General features: G+C 36.9%; 1 protein-coding gene across 1 annotated transcript in view; it reads left to right on the forward strand.

Annotated features, from left to right (window-relative positions):
• ATAD2B (ATPase family AAA domain containing 2B) overlaps nt 1-24549 on the forward strand; it is a 153328-nt gene that overhangs the window by 24475 nt on the left and 104304 nt on the right. The window contains exons 3-11 of the mRNA XM_029231486.1: nt 3755-3804; nt 4158-4311; nt 5545-5647; nt 7053-7161; nt 10343-10459; nt 13438-13513; nt 22140-22238; nt 23774-23885; nt 24287-24402. Coding sequence (XP_029087319.1) covers nt 3755-3804; nt 4158-4311; nt 5545-5647; nt 7053-7161; nt 10343-10459; nt 13438-13513; nt 22140-22238; nt 23774-23885; nt 24287-24402 — 936 coding nt within the window. The remainder of the gene's footprint in view (nt 1-3754; nt 3805-4157; nt 4312-5544; nt 5648-7052; nt 7162-10342; nt 10460-13437; nt 13514-22139; nt 22239-23773; nt 23886-24286; nt 24403-24549) is intronic.

A 24549-nucleotide genomic window follows, 5' to 3' on the forward strand; every position in this document is an offset into this window, starting at 1 on the left:
TTCCCCGTTACGTGGGCCTCTTACTGTTGTGGCCTCTCCCGTTGCGGAGCACAGGCTCCGGACGCGCAGGCTTAGCAGCCATGGCTCACGGGCCTAGCTGCTCCGTGGCATGTGGGATCTTCCCGGACTGGGGCACGAACCCGTGTCCCCTGCATCGGCAGGCGGACTCTCAACCACTGCACCACCAGGGAAGCCCTAGAAACTTTTAATGTAATAATTATCTAATGCAGAGTGATACTGTCTCCATTTAAAAAATTTAGGATACAGAGATATAGGGAAATATCCCACACCCACACCCCCTTCCCCCCCCCTTTTTAACATCTTTATTGGAGTATAATTGCTTTACAGTGGTGTGTTACTTTCTGCTTTATAACAAAGTGAATCAGCTATACATATACATATATCCCCATGTCTCCTCCCTCTTGCATCTCCCTCCCTCCCACTCTCCCTATCCCACCCCTCTAGGTGGTCACAGAGCACCAAGCTGATCTCTCTGTGCGCTATGCGGCTGCTTCCCACTAGCTATCGATTTTACATTTGGTAGTGTATATATGTCCGTGCCACTCTCTGTTTGTCCCAGCTTACCCTTCCCCTTCCCCCTGTCCTCAAGTCCATTCTCTTAGTAGGTCTGCGCCTTTATTTCCGTCCTGTCCCTAGGTTCTTCATGACCTTTTTTTTTTTTAGATTCCATATATATGTGTTAGCATATGGTATTTTTTTTTCTCTTTCTGACTTAACTTCACTCTGTTTGACAGTCTCTAGGTCCATCCACCTCACTACAAATAACTCAGTTTCATTTCTTTTTATAGCTGAGTAATATTCCATTGTATATATGTGCCACATCTTCTTTATCCATTCATCTGTTGTTGGACACTTAGGTTGCTTCCATGTCCTGGCTACTGTAAATAGGGCTGCAATGAAGATTGTGGTACATGGCTCTTTATGAATTATGGTTTTCTCAGGGTATGCCCAGTAGTGGGATTGCTGGGTCATATGGTAGTTCTATTTTTAGTTTTTTAAGGAACTTCCATACTGTTCTCCATAGTGGCTGTATCATTTACATGCAATAGGGTTCCCTTTTCTCCACACCCTCTCCAGCATTTATTGTTTGTAGATTTTTAGTTGATGGCCATTCTGACTGGTGTGAGGTGATACCTCATTGTAGTTTTGATTTGCATTTCTCTAATGATTAATGATGTTGAGCACTCTTTCATGTGTTTGTTGGCAAACTGTATACCTTCTTTGGAGAAATGTCTGTTTAGGTCTTCTGCCCATTTTTGGATTGGGTTGTTTGTTTTTTTTGTTATTGAGTTGCATGAGCTGCTTGTATATTTTGGAGATTAATCCTTTGTCTGTTGATTCGTTTGCAAATATTTTCTCCCATTCTGAGGGTTGTCTTTTTGTCTTGTTTATGGTTTCCTTTGCTGTGCAAAAGCTTTGAAGTTTCATTAGGTCTCATTTGTTTATTTTTGTTTTTATTTCCATTTCTCTAGGAGGTGGGTCAAAAAGGATCTTGCTGTGATTTATGTCACAGAGTGTTCTGCCTGTGTTTTCCTCTAAGAGTTTTATAGTGTCTGGCCTTACATTTAGGCCTTTAATCCATTTTGAGTTTATTTTTGTCGCAGCCTCTTTTAAAAATAAAGGAGACTTCATAATCATAAAGGATTTATTAGAGGATTAATTTAAGCAGTGAACCCACCTGGTTACATTTTAAGTGATTAATTTTTGGCAACCTTGATTTAAGAGACTTTTTAGGCACCTTTATTGTATAGGCAGACCAACCCTTAAAATCCCAATATTCTCTATTTTTATACCCAAGTATTTCATATTCTATCTCCTTCTTTTTCTCATTTTTATACAGAGAAATGATAATTGTAAAATGATGACAATAAACTATAATTGGTAATTGGATTGATTGAAGAACAAGTTTGTTTCTCCCCCCACCTTAAAATAGATCTTTCATTAGCAATGAAATAAAAGCCAATTAAGCACTGTCTTCTTTTTTTAATTTTTTTATTTTTTGCGGTATGCGAGCCTCTCACTGTTGTGGCCTCTCCCGTTGCGGAGCACAGGCTCCGGACGCGCAGGCTCAGTGGCCATGGCTCACGGGCCCAGCCGCTCCCCGGCATGTGGGATCTTCGCGGACCGGGGCACGAACTCTTTTGAATAATTTAAGTGTGTAAAATTCCAACCATTTGGTCTTACGTACAGCTAAAATTCATATGGAGCCAAGACTTGTGAATTAAGTGATTAAACTGAGTTAATGTTATATTGGGTCCAAAGCCAAACTAAATTTATTATTTTTCTATGTGGTTTTAAGTGGATTTTAAGAGTGATTCTAGGGAATTCCACATGTATAATCTCCTAAGGAATGACCTGTTAACACATCAATTCTATTACTTTATAGTCAAACTCATATACCAGGAGGATTGTGTATTTGTATATAAAGGTGCTAAAAATGAAATACTTTCTAAGAGGTAGTATATTAGAACAAGATGGTTATGTTGTTTTTATGGGGAAAGGAGGGATGGAGTTTATTTATTTATATTTTTTTTGTGGTACACGGGCCTCTCACTGCTGTGGCCTCTCCCGTTGCGGAGCACAGGCTCCGGACGCGCAGGCTCAGCGGCCGGCCATGGCTCACGGGCCCTGCCGCTTCGCGGCATGTGGGATCTTCCCGGACCAGGGCATGAACCCATGTCCCCTGCATCGACAGGCGGACTCTCAACCATTGCGCCACCAGGGAAGCCCGAGATGGTGTTTTTTATTTTGTGTTTTTGATAGTCTGAAGGCACAGAATAGTTTTTGTTCATACCTTGAGTCATCCTATCTGTGTCCTTTATTAGACAGGGGCATTTATAATTAATATTTATAACATTTATAATTTTACATGAAGAATGCTGGAATAACCAAAAATGTTAGAATATTTTAGTTAAAAAATGTTGTGCAAACCACATAGATAAGCGGATGACAGTCATATGTACTGTTTTTTGAATGTCCTCTCTCCCCCCTTTTTTACTCCTTGAAAATGATAATTGTTGGATATTTCAAAAAATACTCTAGTAAGTTTAAATTGATAGCTCTTTTACTATGTAACAATTTAGCTTTTGGTTTTGAATTTCTAATTATAGTAAGGCGTACTGTGACTTTTCATAAGTCTTCATGTTTTAATGACCCTTTAAGTATCTTTCTAGCGACTTAACATTTCTGTTCCTCCACCAAAAGGGAGAGTTGTGCAATAGATTTTGAGAAATTAGCTAAATTTTCATTTATTAGTTTAGAATGTGTAATATAATACTTTGAGGAAATTATTAAGTGGTGTTGGTGTTCAAATACTTTTTTCGTCTTACAGTTTATCATTTGAATAACTTTGTCATTGTTTGAATTTTATGTTCTCAACAAAAACCCATAGTAAATGTCTGTGACCATTGTTACTTATGGCGTCAGCTAACTTTATGATACATATTAAGCTTAAGCCTTTTCATTGGATTTTAATTTATAGAGTTGAAGACAGTAAGTTCAGTTTGTAATCTGTTATTAAAACTTTTCTTGAAGTAATGAAACGACTCTTAGCTAGTATATTTTATTAATTGGTATATTATAAGTTTTAGGGTAAAAAATGTCTTTACTCTTAAAAAAGTAATATTACATTACTGACATTTTAAAGATTAAAATGATTCCACCAGTATTTGCATTTCTTGCTTCTTTAAATGAATGTTGATGTGTTTGCATATTAAATATAATTGTGTTCTAGGTTAACTTCTCAGCCTGGTGCTACATTACCAAACGGACATAGTAGCTTATGTGAGTATTCTGTTATGAAACTGGTTAGTATTGAAATTCTTATAATGTTGTTAAGAGTATTAAAGTGGGGTAAAATAGCGTAATTTACTAGTATGCTAAGTATACTGTTGGAAGTGACTGGATTTCAGTCATGGTAAATATGTAATTGTTAAACACTGAGAAATCAGTACAACTGAAATAATTTAAATTATTATAGCAGATTGTAAACAGTTATAGAAATTTTAGATTTTGGATATTAAAGCCATTTAAGAGGTTATAGTAAGCTTTTTATAGTCTTTTAAAAGTAATTTTTGATTTTTTTTCTTTCTTTTTATACTCTATACTTTGAAATGGAAATTTCTCTCTTCTTGTAGCCCTTCGAAGCCATCCCCTTCGAGGCGAAAAGAAGGGAGATGGGGACCTTTCTTGTATAAATGGTGACATGGAAGTCAGAAAAAGTTGTCGTTCCAGGAAAAACAGATTTGAAAGCGTGAACCAGAGTTTGTTATTTGATCAACTAGTAAATAGGTATGAATGCTTTTGCAGTCAGCAGTTTCATGGAACTGTTGGTTTTTTTAAGCCAGTTATGTTTTAAAAAGTAACTTAAGCACTGACTTAGCAATCAATACAATTATTTAAAAACTTAATTTGAATTAACCATGGCTAGCAATGATTGTCAGTTTCTGGTTACTTTATTAGATTTAATACAATTTATGTGATAGCTCATTTTTTCTCATACTTTTTAAAGCTCTTGTGCATAGATAATATAAAAAGTAATTTTATTTTAACTTCACTACTATAGTCCTTTAATATTTGCTCATTTAACATTTGTGTTTTTGACAATTTTCAAGCAGCATTAAGTTTCATTATTGATATATAGTAGGCATAGTTTTACTTAGTCAAGATTCTGAATTGAAAGTCTTTTGAGACTGCTCATGTTGGATGTAGCCTAGCTGACTGTTCAGTGTCTACATGCAATGAAACTTTATTCTTCTCAGCTAATAAATCATCCTCCTTAATCACTGCAGTAGCCTGGAGAAGTGAGGTCAGTGTAATTGCTATTTGAAATGAGAAGAAATTATATTCTATAGTGGTAGTGTCAAAATTAGTTATTATTCGGTAAGTACTTAGATCAGTATCTGGGCTATGTGTGTGTTTAAAACATAAAATGTGCCAATGTTACCATATATTTTGTGGATGTCAGTGTCCTCTAATTTCTAAAAGTATCTATAAAGTTAACCTTATATTAGCTTTAAACTTTTTACAAATCCTTTTTTCTATACAATTTTTAACACCATCTTCAAGTAAAAAGATTTGAATTTTTTTTCAGTGCCTTAGGTCTGGTAGTCAGTTATTTGTAGTAGCCTTATGAATTTAAATATTTGGAGACTTATAAACAAAGGTCTTATATTTGTAAGTTTTATTATATTAAGGCAGAAGATGTCCTGATTCCATCTTTTTTTCTTTTTTGGCTGTGCTGCATGGCTTGTGGGATCTTAGTTCCCCATCCAGGGATTGAACCTGGGCCCCAGCAGTGAAAGTGCTGAGTCATACCCACTGGACCACCAGAGAATTCCGTTTCCATCTGTTTTGGGGGCATTATCTTCTGGTGGATGCCAGTTCAGAAACATATTAATTGGGATGTTAGGTACAGTTACATATCAGGATTTAATTATGCGTTGACGAAGAGCTCTTTTACATGTATGACACAGTGTTTGATTCCATGGTTGTCTAAACCCTAGTTTTATTATATAATTGTAGTACTGCTGAAGCTGTACTACAGGAAATGGACAATATAAACATTAGAAGGAATCGTCGATCAGGAGAAGTAGAACGGCTTCGAATGTGGACAGATACAGAATTTGTGAGTATATTAACTTTAACAACCTTCGCACGTAGTTTTTGTTTGGACTGAGGAATTGAGAGAGAGAGAGAGCAGCATTTGGATTTTCTTGAATTAACAGAATTGTTCCTTCTTCGTTTCCAGTTTAATCTGGGATTTTATTGTTTTCTTTCTTCTTTTATCCTTACCCCCCTTGCCACAACCTTCCCCAAAAGACCCTCTACACTTCTGCAGAGGGTCATCTTAAAGTCCACCTCTGATTCTGTCACTTTTCTCATCGGAACCTTTAATGGTCTTTTTTTTTTTTTTTTCGGCACTGTGCGGCACGTGGGATCTTAGTTCCCCACCAGGGATTGAACCCGTGCCCTCTGCATTGGGAGGGCAGAGTCCTAACCATTGGACCAACAAGGAAGTCCCTTTAATGGTTTTTTAATGTGTACTGGATTAATTAAAAACACCTTGACCTTCATAATCTGGTTTCAACTTTATTTTCTCACATACCATTGCCCAAATATAAATGAATCATTCTTATTCTCCTATCTTTTACTCCTGTTAATACTTCTGGTTAAGGCCTGATGCAGTTCTACCTTTGTTTTAAGGCTCTTTTCAGATGCTTCCTCCCCTCCTCCCCCAAACACGGCCGGCAGGGGCACATTAATCTTTTTGAATTCTAGACTCTTATGTACCTTTTGCTTGTGGGATCTCAGTTCCCTGACCAGGGATTGAACCCTGAGCACAGCAGTGAAAGCCCAGAATCCTAACCACTAGGCCACCAGGGAATGCCCATGTACCTTTCTTTATGGCATTAAACTTGTTCTAGTTTATTTTATTATTACTTTTTATAAATTTTATTTATTTATTTATTTATTTTCAGCTGTGTTGAGTCTTCGTTGCGGCGCGCAGGCTTCTCGTTGTGGTGGCTTCTCTTGTTGTGGAGCACGGGCTCTAGGCACGTGGGCTCAGCAGTCGTGGCTCGTGGGGTCTAGAGCGCAGGCTCAATAGTTGTGGTGCACAGGCTTGGCTGCTTTGTGGCACGTGGGATCTTCCTGGACCAGGGCTCGAACCCATGTCTCCTGCATTGGCAGGCGGATTCTTAACCGCTGCGCCACCAGGGAAGCCCTCTACTTTCTTTTATAGTTACCTGTGACTTGACTTGTTTTATCCTACTAGGCTGTAATTTGCTTAAGGGAGAAAGTATGTCCATGGCATTGTAGTTTTACATTTTCAAATATTTTATAAGTTTTATTTGTTTTTCCTCTTGTTTCTTACATGTATTGAATTCAGTAAGGTCCATTTTCATGAATCTTTGCCTTGCAAATAGGTCCTCAGTAAATTTTATTGAATGGGCATGTCCCATTGGGTTAATGATATTTATAGCTGGGAATAAAATTCATGTTAATATTTGACAGATTTCTCTCTTTAAAAGGAAAACATGGATATGTATTCAAGAGTGAAAAGGCGAAGAAAGTCACTGAGAAGAAATAGTTATGGGATACAAAATCATCATGAAGTCTCTACTGAGGGTGAAGAAGAAGGTTTGTGAAAGCACCTTATGAAATAAATACTACAAAGTTCAGGTGGGAGGGAAGAAAATATGTACAAGTAATATATGTGTAATATTGCTGGATGGGTGATTTTTGGCTTTAGAGGTCTGTGTTACATAATTTGGAATAATTTTTATTCCATTGGCATTTCTGAGTATTCATTTTCTTCATTTGGAAAAATGCCTTTGCTGTACACTATGCATTGTTATGTAATATATCTTATTAGTAGCTATTGGTAGTCCTTAAGTGACCTAATCTGGTGTAGCATTTGCCATGGGCTGATTTGCGTGTTAGGTGAGGCCTCTTTTGTATTTAGGTACGTTCTAACTGAAAGTCTCTGTCCATAACCACCTTCTATCCATAGCCTCTAAATCCTGGATTATTTGGGTCTCAAATTTAGTTATGGACAGAGGAGTAGTAAATGGTACAGTAAAGAGAGACAGCCAGAATTAGTGGAGGGAGTTGTACTGCTCTTTTCTGAGGCCTGTCTGGGTTTTGAATTGATGAATCCTGACTGGATTTGTCGGGCTGGAGCTGGGAACAGATGAAAGCACGTTTGCCCCAAGGATTATAAATTGATGACCAGTGAGTGCATCCATAAGATTTAATTCTGTAGGTGTTAACCTTCTTTATTAAAATGGATTTTCAGAAGATTTGGTGTACTGTAAATGCAACGTAGTTGTATTTCACCAGGGAATCTTATTAGTTCTATTTGTGTAGCTTAGATGGAGAAGAATGGGTTTATTTCTCAAGTTCTGTAATTAATATATTATTAGCAAGTTTTGATGAGGTGATATTTCTAATGAAGGTATTTTATTGAGCAGATAGTATTGTTGTTACAGCTAGAACCTCTATATTGCTTCCTTTGGAGAAAATCAGTATAGGTGAGACAGATTTATAATGTGATTTTTGCCTTATCTTTAACTGAACATCTTTGTAGATTTCCCAGAGTAGATTTGCCATGTATAGAATTTCTTCCCATAATAAATAATGCAAGGTTTTTTTCCAAAAAGTAATTTTTTTGAAGGTTTAAGGAAACTTATTTGGGTGCAAGTGATTTATAGTGTTATTTAGTTAAGTAATACTGTATTTGCTGATTTTCTCTATAACTTAATAGTAAACATTTAAGGGCTTCCCTGGTGGCGCAGTGGTTGGGAATCGCCTGCCAATGCAGGGGACACGGGTTCGAGCCCTGGCCTGGGAGGATCCCACATGCCGTGGAGCAACTAAGCCCATGCGCCACAACTACTGAGGCCTGCGTGTCTGGAGCCCGTGCTCCAGAGTAGACCCCGTTCACCGCAACTAGAGAAAGCCCACGTGCAGCAACGAAGACCCAACGCAGCCCAAATTTAATTAATTAATTAATTTAAAAAAACGACAGATGTAAAAGAAAATGCCTTTCTTAAAAATATTAGTTCTCTGCTAAATATATCAATATGATCATATTTGAGCTCCTGATTTACCTATGACCTTTCAATCTTTTTTACTACCTTTTTGGTCATACAAAGCAATAATAGGATGACTCAAAACTTTATTACAGCACACTTCATTCAATGCCCAATTAACCACTGAATAAGGTCAATATTCACATACTACTTGATAGTTCAAAAAAAATGCTTAAAAGATAATTACTTATCTTACAGCAAGAGCAATTTTTGTTGGCAGTATAATGATTTGTTAGGCCTATTGACAACAGGTAAACACAGATTAGTCATTTTGGTAGAAAAATTCAGGCAGGGATTGGGAGAGACCATAAAGTAGATTTCTGGGGTATTGGTAATAGTTTATGCCTTGACATGAGTGATCACTTTATGATAATTCACCTAGCTATACATTTAAAAAATAAATTACAGGACTTCCCTGGTGGTGCAGTGGTTAAGAATCCACCAGCCACGGCAGGGACGCAGGTTAGATCTCTGGTCTGGGAAGATCCCACATGCCGTGGAGCAACTGAGCCTGCGCTCTAGAGCCTTCGAGCCACAACTACTGAAGCCAGCATGCCTAGAGCCCGTGTTCCACAACAGGAGAAGCCACCACAATGAGAAGCCTGTGCACCACAACAAAGAGTAGCCCCTGCTCACCACAACTAGAGAAAGCCCGCACGCAGCAATGAAGACCCAACGCAGCCAAAACTAAATTTTAAAATAAATAAATAAATAAAAAAAAGTAAATTATAATGTACATAAATTCTAAAAGTTTATTTTTAAAATGTGGTTTGGGGGACTTCCCTGGCAGTCTAGTGGTTAAGACTCTGTGTTTCCAATGCAGGGGGCATGGGTTCAATCCCTGGTGGGGGAACTAAGATTCCACATGCTGCCCAGCGTGGCCCAAAAATATAAATTAAAAAAAAAAAAAAAACAAAACAGTTTGGCTATAGCTATAATGTGACATCTATTTATAGTTTAAAATAAAAGTCTGGTGAAACTTTATAAGCTTATGGTCCTCAAATGCAATGTACTTTATGATTAACTTTTTAACCACAGGAATTGTCACTATAACACAATCATATTAAGACATTGAAAAAAATGTTAAAACTGTCAGCCATGCCCAGTGAAATAAGAAACTAAAAATGCAAAGGACTTTACAGTTTACTCATGACATCTGAAAGCTTACTCTAAGTTTTTTTAAATGTTTATTATTATTATTATTTTTTTGGCTGCGTTGGGTCTTCGTTGCTGCATGCAGGCCCCCTCTAGCTGTGGTGAGCTGGGACCACTCTTTGTTGCAGTGCGTAGGCCCCTCATTAAGGTGGCTTCTCTTATTGTGGAGCATGGGCTCTGGGCTCTAGGCGTGCGGGCTTCAGTAGTTGTGGTGCGAGGGCTCAGTAGTTGTGGCTCGCAGGCTCTAGAGTACAGGCTTGGTAGTTGTGGCACAGGGGCTTAGTTGCCCTGCGGCATGCGGGATCTCTTCCTGGACCAGGGATTGAACCCGTGTCCCCTCCATTGGCAGGTGGATTCTTAATCACTGTGCCACCAGGGAAGTCCCCATCAGGGTTCATTTTTAATTGTATTGATTTATGCTGTATCATACAATGTTGACATTTTTAAAGCTAACTTGTGCAGAAAGAATAAAATAAAAATATAAATATTCAGTTCTAGAGTGGACCAATCCTTGTGGATTAAAACAGTATTTTATTTTGTGTGTGTGTGTGTGTGTGTGTGTGTGAAACTAGAATCTCAAGAGGAAGATGGAGATATTGAGGTTGAAGAGGCAGAAGGAGAAGAAAATGATAGGCCATATAATTTGAGACAAAGAAAAACAGTGGATCGATACCAAGCACCTCCAATAGGTAAGAGACTCTAAGTAACTTCTTTCCTTTTTGTAGTAGAGTAGCTTATTCTACTCCACCCCTTAAAAAAATCAGTGTTGCTGAATTTAAAAGAATGAAATCTCTTATAGCAGTTCTTTAGGGCAAGTTTCTCTGTGTTCCAAGTGGTTAAGTATTGATAATTCAGCTAAAGTCAGAAAAGGGCAACTTGGCCAGTAACCTATGTTTGTGTTTTGTTTTTGGGTTTTTTTTTTTGAGAAGGAAAAAGTTTATCTTTTTTTTTTTGCGGTACGCGGGCCTCTCACTGTCGTGGCCTCTCCCGTTGCGGAGCACAGCTCCGGACGCACAGGCTCAGCGGCCATGGCTCACGGGCCCAGCCGCTCTGCAGCATGTGGGATCTTCCCGGACCGGGGCACGAACCTGTGTCCCCTGCATCGGCAGGTGGACTCTCAACCACTGTGCCACCAGGGAAGCCCATATCTTAATGCCCTTAAATCTAATGACAGGTAATCAGTTCCACAGGTACCGTTTTACTGACTTTCTTCCCAGCTGTTGGGAAATTCCATCACTATTGATTTCCTCCAATTCTTAAAAAATTGAAATAAAATTCACATATCATGAAATTCACCATTTTTGCTGGGTTTTGCTGATTTCTAATCTATACAATTTATTGCTTTTTAGTTTTCACAAGGGTGTGCAGTCATCACCACTATCTAATTCTAGGACATTTTATTACTTCTACACTTCCATCCCCACAGCCCTTAGCAATCACTAATGTATTGATACTTTCTGTCTCGATAGATTTGCCTATATGTGACCTTTTGTGTCTAGCTTCTTTCACTTAGCATAATGTTTTCAAGGAAGAACCTGGATCATTTTATTCAAACTCTTAACGCTCTGAAGCAGTGATTGATTCTCTGGAATTATTAGAGTTACCTTACAAGAAGCTTGCCCAAGTATGTAGACATTTCTCTACTCCAGTTAAGAATCACTGTCAAAGATAGCCCTGTTAATAATGGGGGAGGTATATTGGGACAGAAAAAAGAATGTGAGCCATTTTCCTAGTTTTTTTTTTTTTTAAAGCGTTATTAAAGAGGTATAATTTATATGTAGTTCGCTGCCATTGCATATATAATATTTCATGTGTACTATTTGGTAAGTTTGAACTATCTGAGGGATATACCTATGAAACTGTCACCGCACTCAAGGTAATGAACATGTTCGTCAACTCCCCCAAATTTTGTTCTGCCTGTTTATAATCTACTCCTAACTTTCTTTTGCCTCCCCACTCCTAACCCTCAGGCAGTGACAGATATCATCTGCTTTCTGTCACCATAGATTAGTTTACATTTTCTTTAATTTTATATACAGTATATACTCTTTTTTTGGTCTCATTTCTTTCACTCAATTATAATAATTGTAAGACTCATCCATGTTGTCGACTTTAACAGTAGTGTTTTTCTTTTTATTGCTGAGTAGCATTCCATTGTATGGGTATATCACAATTTGTTTATCCATTCGTTTGTTGATGGACATTTGGATTGTTGACATTTCTGGTGTCTGGCTATTATAAATAAAGTTGTTATGAACATATGTTTGCAAGTCTTTGTTTGGACATATATTTTCATTTTTCTTATAAACACCTAGGAGTGGAATGGCTGTGTTTTATGATTATGTGTATGTTTAAGTTTCTAAGAAATTACCAAACTCTTCCAGGGTGATTATACTGCTTACATTCTCACTAAGAGTGTATGAGAGTTTCAGTTGCTCCATATTCTTGCCAACATTTGGTGTGGTTATTTTTCCAAGTTAATTTTAATACATATTTATTATAGTTTTAATTTACATTTCCCTAATTACTAATGATGTTGAGCATATTTTTATGTGCTGATTTGCCAACATTATCTCTGGTGAAGTATTCAAATCTCTTGCCCATGTTTTCAATTAAGCTGTTTGTTTTTTTATTATTGAAGTTTTGAGAGTTCCTTATGTACTTCAGGTATCAGTCCTTATGATTTGTAAATAGTTTTTCAGTCTGTAGCTTTAAAAAAAATTCTCTTAATAGTGTCTTTCAAAGAGAAGAATTTGTAATTTTGATGAATTTCAGTTTATGAAAAAATTTATTATTTTTTTTGCGGTATGTGGGCCTCTCACTGCTGTGGCCTCTCCTGTTGCGGAGCACAGGCTCCAGACACGCAGGTTCAACGGCCATGGCTCATGGGCTCAGCCGTTCTGTGGCATGTGGGATTCTCCTGGACCGGGGCACGAACCCGCGTCCCCTGCATCGGCAGGCGGACTCTCAACCACTGCGCCACCAGGGAAGCCCGAAAAAATTTATTTTTTATAAATTTATTTATTTATTTATTTATGGCTGCTTTGGGTCTTCGTTGCTGTGCACAGGCTTTCTCTAGTTAGCTGCGGAGAGTGGGGGCTACTCTTCTTTGCGGTGTGTGGGCTTCTCATTGCGGTGGCTTCTCTTGTTGCAGAGCACGGGCTCTAGGTACCTGGGCTTCAGTAGTTGTGGCACATGGGCTCAGTAGTTGTGGCTCACGGGCTGTAGAGTGAAGGCTCAGTAGTTGTGGCACACAGGCTTAGTTGCTCCAAGCCATGTGGGATCTTCCCAGACCAGGGATTGAACCCGTGTTCCCTGCATTGGCAGGCGAGTTCTTAACCACTGTGCCACCAGGGAAGTTGCTCTCAAAAATTTTTTAATGGGTTGTGCTTTGGTGATGTGTCAAAGAAATCTCTGTTTAACCCAAAGTCACAAAGATTTAGCTTAGCATTCTTTTTTAGAATGTTTATTTGAAACTTACAGTATTTGCCACAAAGTTTTAATTTTTGTTGTGCTTCTTCTAGGCAGCATTTAGAACTTGAAGACATATGACTGGCTTCTGTTCAGAAAGTTAACAGAACTAATTTCTTCTTCTTTAATACATCAGTTTATCAATTTATTATCAGTTATTTCTATGTTGTCTTTTTTTTTTCTTTTTTTCTTTCAGTACCAGCTCATCAAAAAAAGAGGGAAAATACGCTCTTTGATATTCACAGATCTCCAGCAAGAAGGAGTCATATCAGGTATGTTTTGTTCGTTTTTTTTTTTCTTTTCCGTACGCGGGCCTCTCACTGTTGTGGCCTCTCCCGTTGCGGAGCACAGGCTCCAGACGCACAGGCTCAGCGGCCATGGCTCATGGGCCCAGCCGCTTCGTGGCATGTGAGATCTTCCCGGACTGGGGCACGAACCCGTGTCCCCTGCATCGGCAGGCGGACTCTCAACCACTGCGCCACCAGGGAAGCCCTGTTTTGTTAGTTTTTGAAAGGAGGAAATATTTCCATCTATCATTTAGATACCTCCTTTAAGTAATACATAGGATAACGCCTTACAATTAGAATATAGGTATTAATGGTGTTAATGACAATGCCAATGAAGAAGTAAATAGCATCTTTCTTTAGTGACTAATAGTTTTTACCCTATATGTGACTATTATCTTCCTCTTTCAGTTTGCCCAAAGTGGTTTTTGTTTTAACAATTATGTTCCCTAAAGCTATACAGCTCTCTGGTCTCTTAGTAGAGTTGAATCTAAGAGACTCACATTGCTTTCATTGGGTGTATTAATTCAATTAGTCTTTGCTACTTTTAGTTTCCTTTTGCCCTTTCTTTTAGGTATACAAAGGAGGCTTTTTGATTTTGAAATATTATTTTGTCTATTATGTTTTCTGAAAAGGTAATATATTCCCCATGGCTCAAAAATAAAATTAAAAAAATAAACATGAAAAGTTTTTTTCTAGCCTCAGTAGCCTCTCACTATCCCATGGAAACATTTTTATTGGTTTGTATATCCTTAAAGAATATGTTCATATATATGTATGTATATATGTGCTAATACATATATCGATTGTCACCCCTTCTTTTTACACAAAATATACTGTGCACATTGTCCACACCTTGTATTTTTCACTTGATTTATTTTAGCTGTCTTTTTATTTTAGTGAAATTTCACATTTATGTTTATAGTTGTATAACATTACTATGTATAATATAGATATACTGTAATTTTTTAATTAGTTTTTTATTGAGAGTCAGGTTGCTTTCAGTCTTTTGCTATTATAAAATACAATATAATGAATACCCTTGCATAATCATCATTTTACGTGTGTGCAAGTATATTTGTAGGATAATTTCATAGAAGTGGAATCTCTGAGTTAAAGGGAATATGAAATTGTAATTTTTTTTTTTTGTGGTACGCGGGCCTCTCACTGTTGTGACCTCTCCCGTTGCGGAGCACAGGCTCCAGATGCTCAGGCTCAGTGGCCATGGCTCACGGGCCGAGCCGCTCCGCGGCATGTGGGATCTTCCTGGACCAGGGCACGAACCCGAATCCTCTGCATTGGCAGGTAGACTCTCAACCACTGCGCCACCAGGGAAGCCCTGAAATTGTAATTTTGATGACCTTCAATGGTATTGAATCAGTTTGCAGTCCACCCAGCAATGTATCAAAGTGCCAATTTTTCCATATTTCTGCTTGGCAAAACGTATTTTCAAACTTTTGGATTTTTGCCAGTCTGAGAATTGAAAATGAAATCTTGGTTTATTTTTATATCTCTTATGAGAGTAATTTTTCATATGTTTAAAAGACATTTACTTTTTTCTGAAATGTCTGTTTATAAAGTTTGCCTATTTTTTAATAGGTTCTTGCTCTCTTTTTTTTTTGTTTAATAACTATTGCTAATTTTACAAAAATTTATGACCATGTGAAGGTTCTTGCTTTTTAATCTATTTTCAGTAGTTCTTTCTTTATATAGCAGAGAGATCAGTCGTTTGTCACAAATTGCCAGTCTTTTTCCTCAGGTCAGAGTTTGTCTTTTAACTTTTCCTTTGGTTGTCTTTACCAGAAAATTTTTTTTTTTATGTCATCAAATTTATCAGCCTACTAAGACTTTTAGATTTTGAATCATAGTTAGAAAAGCCTTCCCAAATCCAGAGTTTTAAGGAAGTTCACCTTTGTTTATTTTTATTTTATTTTTTTCCCATTTAGTATACTGATTTTTTTAAATTTAATTTTTATTGGAATATAGTTGATTTACAATGTTGTATTAGTTTCAGGTGTACAGCAAAGTGAATCAGTTATGCATATTATAACCTTTGTTTATTTTTAATGTTTCATTTTTTACTTTTGATCCATTTGAATTTTATCCTTGTGTGAGATTTGTAGTATGGATCCAACTTTTTTCCCAGGTGGAAAATGAGTTGTCCCAACCTCATTTATTCAATAAGTCTATAATTTCTCCATTGATACCAGTTGCCACATTTATTATCAAATTATATATAATGTATAAATATTATATTACATAAAAGATGCCCCTGTCCTTTTTTTTCCCCCCATTATTCCATTCTTCATTCTTATATTTATTCTCATGTGGTTATTTCTATATGTGAGAACAGTTAATTTCTGTATATTAATTTTGTACCCCACTTCTTTATTGGGAATGCCTCTAGCATGTCCCCATTAAGACTGATGATTAAGAAATATATTTTGTGGTAATGGTATTATATCTTTGAGGGTTGGTGGTTGTTAATAATCTTGCCATTGGGGCTAATAGGATTTTTGGGGTTTTTTGGTTGTTTTTTTTGGGCCACACTGTGCTGCTTGTGGGATTTTATTATAGTTCCCGACCAGGTTTGAACCCAGGCCCTCCGCAGTGAAAGTGTGGAGTCCTAGCCACTGGACCGCCAGGGAATTCCTAGGGTTTGTGTTCCGATTAAGGATTTTGTACCTCAACCAGCTTTTGAGCCATTTTTACTTCAGTGTTGAATCTTAGCTTCTGATGATCTTTTTTCTGTACTTAATTTTTCCTATCAAAGTAATACATAGACTTGGTTCAAATAGCTAGTAGACTAGGTTTAATAAAAGTAATATTCCCCAACCCACTTTTCCTCACCTTCAATCTTATTGTCATTTAGCAATCAATTTAAACATTTCTGCTTTTGGTTATTTTGATAGCTATTTCCATATACTATATAAATGACATTCTATTTCTTGTCTTTTGATTTCTTCCTCAGCCTTATACAGTTGTAACACTAACCTCAGTTCTTCTTTGGTCACAGGAAATTTGAATCATTATACTTGAATCTCCATTTTTGTTTCATTAACTATAGACAGTATCTTTTGACTCCTCACTTTTAAGATTAGGACCTTAATATCCACTCTCTCCACTTCACTCCTTCTACATTTTTATATTGCCAAGACTGATAACACTTACAGTTTGTTCTGGGACAGTTATTAAGCCTCACTTGATTTATTTCTAGGTTAATTCTAAGAGTTGAAAACCAATGAATAGTTTTTACATTTCTATGAGTAATGACAGTGTTTTTCATCATAGAGCTATGTAGAGTGCTAGAGTTAAATATCCTCTGTGGATTTTTTTTTTTTTTTTTTTTTGCGGTATGCGGGCCTCTCACTGTTGTGGCCTCTCCCGTTGCGGAGCACAGGCTCTGGACGCGCGGGCTCAGCAGCCATGGCTCACGGGCCTAGCCGCTCCACGGCATGTGGGATCTTCCCGGACCGGGGCACGAACCCGTTGTCCCCTGCATCAGCAGGTGGACTCTCAACCACTGCGCCACCAGGGAAGCCCTCCTCTGTGGATTTTATTACTACCTCTGGCCACTCAATGGGAAATGCTCCTGTAATTAAGTTTATTCTTTCATTCAACAAATCTATGTTGTATATCTTCTGTACGCACCAAATATCATTCAAGGCATTGGATATTCAGAAGTTAAAAATGTAAAAATCCCTGTTCTCTCGGAGCTTACATTCTACTAGAGGGAGATAAACTAATGGATACATAAACATAGTGTGTCAGATCGTGACAAATGCTTGGAAAAAGATAGTGGGGTGAAGGGGAACATAGAGTTTAAAGGGATAGGAATGGGGGCGATTGTATCACCTTCTGCACAGCCTACATATTCCTTCAGGGACAGGAATGTGTGGGGCTTCTTGAAGTGATTCATGTAAATGGAGAAAAAGGACCCAGTGAGATCTCCTGATAGTCTCAGTAAAGGTGATGATTTCAAGAGTTCTCCTTTTTAAAAAATAAATAATTTATTTAGCTGCGCTGGATCTTAATTGAGGCATGTGGGATCTTCAGTTGCAGCATGTGGGATCGTAGTTGCGGCATGTAGGATCTAGTTCCCTGACCAGAATTCCGGCCCTCTGCATTGGGAATTTGGAGTCTTAACCAGTGGACCACCAGGGAAGTCCCAAGAATTCTCCTTTTTAACATTCAAGTAGTCTCAAGTTTTCCTAGCTTCTGAACATACCAAAGCATTCATATTTTTTTTGTCAGATGACATCTCTCCTAATGTCATCTTTCTGTTCCACTTTGGGGGGATACTTTTTTAGACCTGCAGCAAAGTGACTGCTGTAGGACTTAAGATTGCTTTCATGGTTTGGAACCACCACTTACTGGATCTGATGTCTTTCTCCTTTTTGCTTTACTGTATCATTTTGCAGGAATATAATCTCAAGTAATTTACTCAGAAAGAATGTGTGGAAGTCAACTTTGCATCTTTGAAAATGTCTTTTATTTTCATAGTTCCCAGTAGTTTTGTGAGTTAAGAGAATTGTAGATCCAAATAGGTTTCCTCTAAACCTTTAAAGTTCTTGCTTCACCGCACTCCATGACATATTGTTGCTGTTGAGAATTCAGTCTGGTTTAATATCTTGTTTCTTTGTAGATGCACATAAATAAATATATATATATATATATATATATGTGTGTATATATATATTTTTGTTCAGTTTTTTGAGCCTCTTGCTCCAGGCCCTATTGGTTTGGAGATTTTTTTTTTCAACTCTGGGATATTTTCTTGTATTATTTTTTGTTAGGTTTCTTCTCTTCATTTTTTTCCTCTTCTGCTTAATAACTACTGTTATGTTAGTCTGACATTGGTCCTCTGTGACACTTGCCTTTTCTCTCATTTTTCTTTGTCGTTTTTGCGCTCCCCTTTTTTTTCCTGAGAGATTTTATTCTTTTTATCTTCCATCCTTGCAATTCTATTTAGGCAAACATTAAAAAAAATTTTTTTTTGCGGTACACGGGCCTCTCACTGTTGTGGCCTCTCCCGTTGTGGAGCACAGGCTCCGGACGCACAGGCTCAGCGGCCATGGCTCACGGGCCTAACCGCTTCGCGGCATGTGGGATCTTCCCGGACTGGGGCACGTACCCATGTCCCCTGCATCGGCAGGCGGACTCTCAACCACTGCGCCACCAGGGAAGCCCTAAAAAAATTTTTTTGAATAGCTTTCTTGTTCTCTGATTTTTCATAGCATTCTGTTTTTATTTCATATTATCTTGAGTCTCTTCCATGATATTTTTGGTAAACATTTGTTGTGAAAACACATAATAAAATAAAAAACCTAATTAGCTCGCAAATAGTTAACATATCCAAAGGACAGTTTCTTATCTAGTAAAAACTATGCTCTAACCACAAAGGACTGGAATAGCATCACTGATGTCTCAGTTAGCTTTTTTTTTTTTTTTTTTTTGCGGTACGCGAGCCTCTCACTGTTGTGGCCTCTCCCGTTGCGGAGCACAGGCTCCGGACGCGCAGGCTCAGCGGCCATGGCTCACGGGCCCAGCCGCTCCGCAGCATGCGGGATCTTCCCGGACTGGGGCACGAACCCGTGTCCCCTGCATTGGCAGGCGGACTCTCAACGACTGCGCCACCAGGGAAGCCCTCACTTAGCTTTTTTAAAAAAAAAGCTTTATTAAGATCCACATCATATAATTCAGCTTTTTTTTTTTTTTTTGGTATATTCACAGGTAACTGGAACTGTTGCCACAGACAATTTTAAATACTGTTTCATCTGCTTAGCAAGAAACCTGTTCTCTTTAACTCTAACCTTCCTACAACTACCCCTATGCTCTAAGTCCTAAGCAACCAGTAATCTGCTTTCTTTCCTCATAGGTTTGCCTATTCTGGGCATTTTGTAAAAATGAGAATATAATATGTGGTCTTTGTGACTGGCTTCTTTCAGTTTACATGTTTTCTAGGTTCATACATGTTGAAGCATTTATCAGTACTTCCTTCCTTTTTATTGTCAAATGATGTTCCAAGGTAGGACTATGTAACATTTTGTCCATCTACTCGTTGGTTGATAGTCATTTGAGTTGTTTCCAGCTTTTGGCTATTATGAATAACGGTGCTATAAAAATTCATGTACAAGTTTTTATGTGGATATATGTGTTTTTTTTTTTTTTTTGGCCATGCTGTGTGGCTTGTGGGATCTTAGTTCCCCAACCAGAGATCGAACCTGCCTGCATCCTTGGCAGTGAAATTATGGAGTCTTAACCACTCTACTGCCAGGGAATTCCCGGATATATTTTTGTATTTCTCTTGACAATATACCTCAGGGTAGAATTATTGGGTCATGTGATTACTTTATGCTTAATCATTTAAGAACTGCTTGAATGTTTTCCAAAGTGACTACACCATTTGACATTCTCTCCAGCAGTGTATGGGACTTCCAGTTTTTCACACCCTCCCCAGCGCTTAATATTGTCTGACTTTTTGATTCTAGCTGTCCTAACGAGTATGAAATGTATCTCATTGTGGTTTTTGAATAGCACTTCCCTGATTACTAATGATATTAGCCATCTTTTCATGTGCTTATTAGCCATTTTAAAAGTTTCCTTTGAGAACTGTCTCTTTGTGTCCAGTGCCTATGTAAAAATTGTGTTGTGTTTTTTTTTTTTTTTTTTTTTGTGGTCCGCGGGCCTCTCACTGTCATGGCCTCTCCCGCTGCGGAGCACAGGCTCCAGACGCACAGGCTCAGCAGCCATGGCTCACGGGCCCAGCCGCTTCGCGGCATGTGGGACCCTCCCAGACTGGGGCACAAACCCATGTCCCCTGCATCGGCAGGTGGACTCCCAACCACTGCGCCACCAGGGAAGCCCTGTGTTGTCTTTTTATCATTGACTTGTAAGAGCTCTTTATATATTCTAGATTCAAATTCCTTATCAGATATATGATTTGCAAATATTGTATCCTATTTTGTGAGTTGTTACTTTCTTGATGGTATTCTTTGAAGCACAAAAGACTTTAATTTTGATGAGGTTCAGTTTATCATTTTTGTTGTTGTTCATTTTTCATGTCATATCTAAGAATCCATCGCCATATCTACCGTCATGAAGATTTACTTCTGTGTTTTTTCCTAAGAGTTTATAGTTTTAGCTCTGTGTTTAGGTCTTTGATCCATTTTGACTTACTTTTGTATATGGTGTGGCCCCTTCCCTTTTAAGGTCCACTCAGCTTTTTGTGGTATTGTTATACATGTTACGTTTATACATTTTACAAACCTAGCAATACATTATTAAAGTTACTTATATAATTCTCTGTTATTTAAAAAAGTTGAGAGAAGAAAGTCAATCAAGTGCATGCTTAGAGCTTTTGGGTAGTAACCTTTTATTTTATTATTCTGGTTCTCTTCATTTGTTCTTGCGCATTTGAGTTATCATCTGGAATCATTTCTTTAGCCCAATACTTACACTGTTGCTTCTGCCTACCTCATTTGTGCTATTTTCAGATATATTACATTTTTATATATTAGGCTTACCACACACACACACACACACACACACACATACAGACATACACACACACACACACACAGGATAAATAAGAAACTTGGAAACAGGCATTTTCCTGATGGAGAGAAAGAAGTAGGAAAGAGGTTATATATCAGAATTGCAAAGATTGAGTAGGTAGTTATTGCAACAGTCTTCCTGAAGTTTTGGGAGACCTTAAGAACTGATGCAGGATGAAATGAAGGGACTTCTATTAATCAGGAGAAGGAATATTAGACAGGTTAAAGATCTTAATGAGAGTTGGGGAAAATCTGGCTTTGCTATTGTGGTTGGTGGGAATTGCAGTAAAATAGGGATGCATAGGCTGTGGACCATCCTTGAAAGCCAGTTTGAGTTTGAAGTAAATTAATTTACAATGATTCCATTTTGTATGATTTCCATAGATATCATAGAGATGTCATCAAGTATATTAATAATGAAGCATTTATTAAGTGTTATTTTTCCTTGAGGATGATTTTAGCTTGATACATTATCTACTCATTCCATAGTAGTTCTGATTGTAAGCTATTTCTTTGCTTATTTCATCAAAAATACTTTATACATTTTATAAGAAATTCAAACAGGATATAAGTTTTTTTTTTTTTTTCAGGATATAAGTCTTAAGTGGAAAGCGGAAACGCTTGTCTCACTGTAAACCAATATATTATTTTCTTTAGTGTCTGGACTGTTTTCTGATTATTTGGGAAAGGGGAAATAAGAAGAGAAAAAGATAAACTTTCTTTTCTAATAAGAGTTCGATGTTATTTATCAATCAGTGATAGACATTCCCTAAATTTGGATGCAAACTCAATTTGTTGCTTGATGCCTTTATGAACTACCCTATTTAAAAAATTATAGCCTCCCTCTCCTCCTCCTCCTGTTTTTCTTTTTTATCTGTAGAACTTACCATGTTTTTACTTCATCAGATGTAAATTGCATGAGTATAGGGATCTTAATAAATATTTGCCAAATGAATGAGTGACTGTGTATATTTTCTACTGAGCTAATAGTAGATATGATGCTCAGAATGTGTTTTTAAAAGCCCTTTGCTGCTGTAATGATTTTACTCTTTAAATAGGAGAAAGAAGCATGCCATTCATAGTAGTGACACAACTTCTTCTGATGAAGAACGCTTTGAAAGAAGGAAATCAAAGAGCATGGCAAGAGCAAGAAATAGGTTAGTAAAGTTTTACTTGTTATTTCCATGATAGAAAAAAGGAATAACAGTTTAAACTTTTTGAATGTGATTCTTACCTGTACTAGCATTTTGCTAACAGTGATACTTAACACATATTTTAGTCTAGAGTAATATACCGACTTGGTATTTACTTAGTAATTTTTAGAGTAGAAATCTAACCTTGGGAAACTTCCCATAAATTACTTGCTTTGTAAGTACTCAATAAAATAGTGTGTGGGAAGGTAAAGAAAGAGCCAGTGGAAGAGGCCAACCTCTTGGACAGTCTTTTTCAGTACCTCTCCTCTAATCCAAATCCACTTAATGAGGTTGATTTTAGATGCTTATAATGATTATAGCACTCAAGAGTAAGTAGAGTTATTTCAGGAGCCCTTGGGTTTTGTTGGAAAACTTGTTTTAGCTCTGGTGATCTTTGCGTAACTAGAGTAAATGACTCATTGCTACATGGCTCACTAAAATCTTGAGAATTTTCAGTGGGTGAGAGAATCAGTATTTTGTCTAGTAAGTTACTAAAGCATCAAATTATAATTTATTCTTTAAAATTTAAGTTAATTTTCTAGCTTATATTTATAATACTAAAGGTACATTTTATTTAGAAATTTTACATTTAGGAAAGCATTTCTATAATTTGGCATTATACATCTATTGTAGAAATACCAAGTTTTCAGTTAGCTGGTCTTGGAAACAAGTTTGGGTTGGTGTAGATTGTATGCTAAAAAGAGTTCCACATGTGGATGATGGAAAGAAAATGTAAGAGAAAAATCTAAGTTTAAATAAAAGAATTTAATGCCTCTTTAATCTGAACTATTCTGTTACCTGCTTTGGAAATAGATTTTTAAAGTAAGTTAGGATTCAGAAATGTCAGTGAAAGTACATTCATTGTAGAAGCTATACTTTTTTTAGGCTATTTATGTCATCTTTTGGTGTTTATGCAAAGGAAGTAGATTATATTTTCTTAGGGGTAATTACATTAATATCATATAGGATTTTAAGTAGCTAAAAATGTATTTTAAGGTAGTTACACAAACGATAATGCTTAATTTTCAAAATAGGGTCTAAAATTGGTTTCCCTTGAATAAAACGGAGGCAAATTTATTTCTTCAATCATGTAAACTGAGTAGACATACCCACATAATATCTGAGGATAAATTTAAATGTTATAATAAAGCTTGAGTTCATTTAATGCCATATATTATAGTATTTATAGTAGGTCTTTTTATTTTATGCTTATATAATGTGGAATATCAGGTTTGTTAAGTTTTCTAATTTAGACTAGATTGGGCTTTTTGGACAAAGAGATTCATGATCTTATTTGCTTTCTCTAGTGAATAAATTTATTTCTGGCCTGTTGAAAAGAATTTAGGAAAAGTAGTTTAAAAATATGAAATCTCTTGTCATTTTCTGGGTTATGAGAAAAGGGAGGAAGATGAAAATGTGTCAACAAAGATTTAAACTTGCTTATGACATTAAGAATATGAAACTTTAATGCTATCTACTTGAATGTTTATGAATTTCAGATGTTTGCCTATGAACTTAAGAGCAGAAGATTTAGCTAGTGGTATTCTCCGAGAACGTGTCAAAGTGGGTGCAAGCTTGGCTGATGTTGATCCAATGAACATTGATAAATCAGTAAGTTTTGTAAATGTTTTTCTATAAATAGTTTTTTTTTTTAAAGGTCATTACTTGTTTCTAACACAACACACAATAAAAGTAGAAGATCACCATTGTTAGTGGGGTTTTTTTTTTGTTGTTCTTTTGTCGCGCGGCATGCGAGATCTTAGTTCCCCAACCGGGATTGAACCTGTGCCCCCTGCAGTGGAAGCACAGAGTCCTAACCACTGGACCTGCAGGGAATTCCCCAAAGTATAGTTTTTTGAACTCTGTTTAACTTTATATATGAACTTTATGTTTAAACTTCAGTTCCTGCTGAAGGCATATATTTTGGAATCATAAGATTATCTCATAAATTAAAAAGAAATCTATAAACGGTTAAAATTATTTTGTAATAAACTTTTCCACTTCTTTCCAAGGTGCGATTTGATAGCATAGGTGGATTGAGCCATCATATTCATGCACTAAAGGAAATGGTAGTATTCCCGCTTTTATATCCAGAAATTTTTGAAAAATTTAAAATTCAGCCTCCAAGGTGAGTAATGTCCTAGATGTTTATTATTTTTATTACTGTTAATTTATCAAATTTCAATTAGTAGGTGATTATAAATCTAAATATTATTTATAAATATTTCATATGTATTTATTTGATGTGTTCTAACAATGAGAATTAGGAATGAAA

Source organism: Monodon monoceros, unplaced genomic scaffold (genome assembly GCF_005190385.1).
Source record: "Monodon monoceros isolate NGI ecotype Baffin Bay Population unplaced genomic scaffold, NGI_Narwhal_1 Super_Scaffold_19, whole genome shotgun sequence".
Lineage (NCBI taxonomy): Eukaryota > Metazoa > Chordata > Mammalia > Artiodactyla > Monodontidae > Monodon > Monodon monoceros.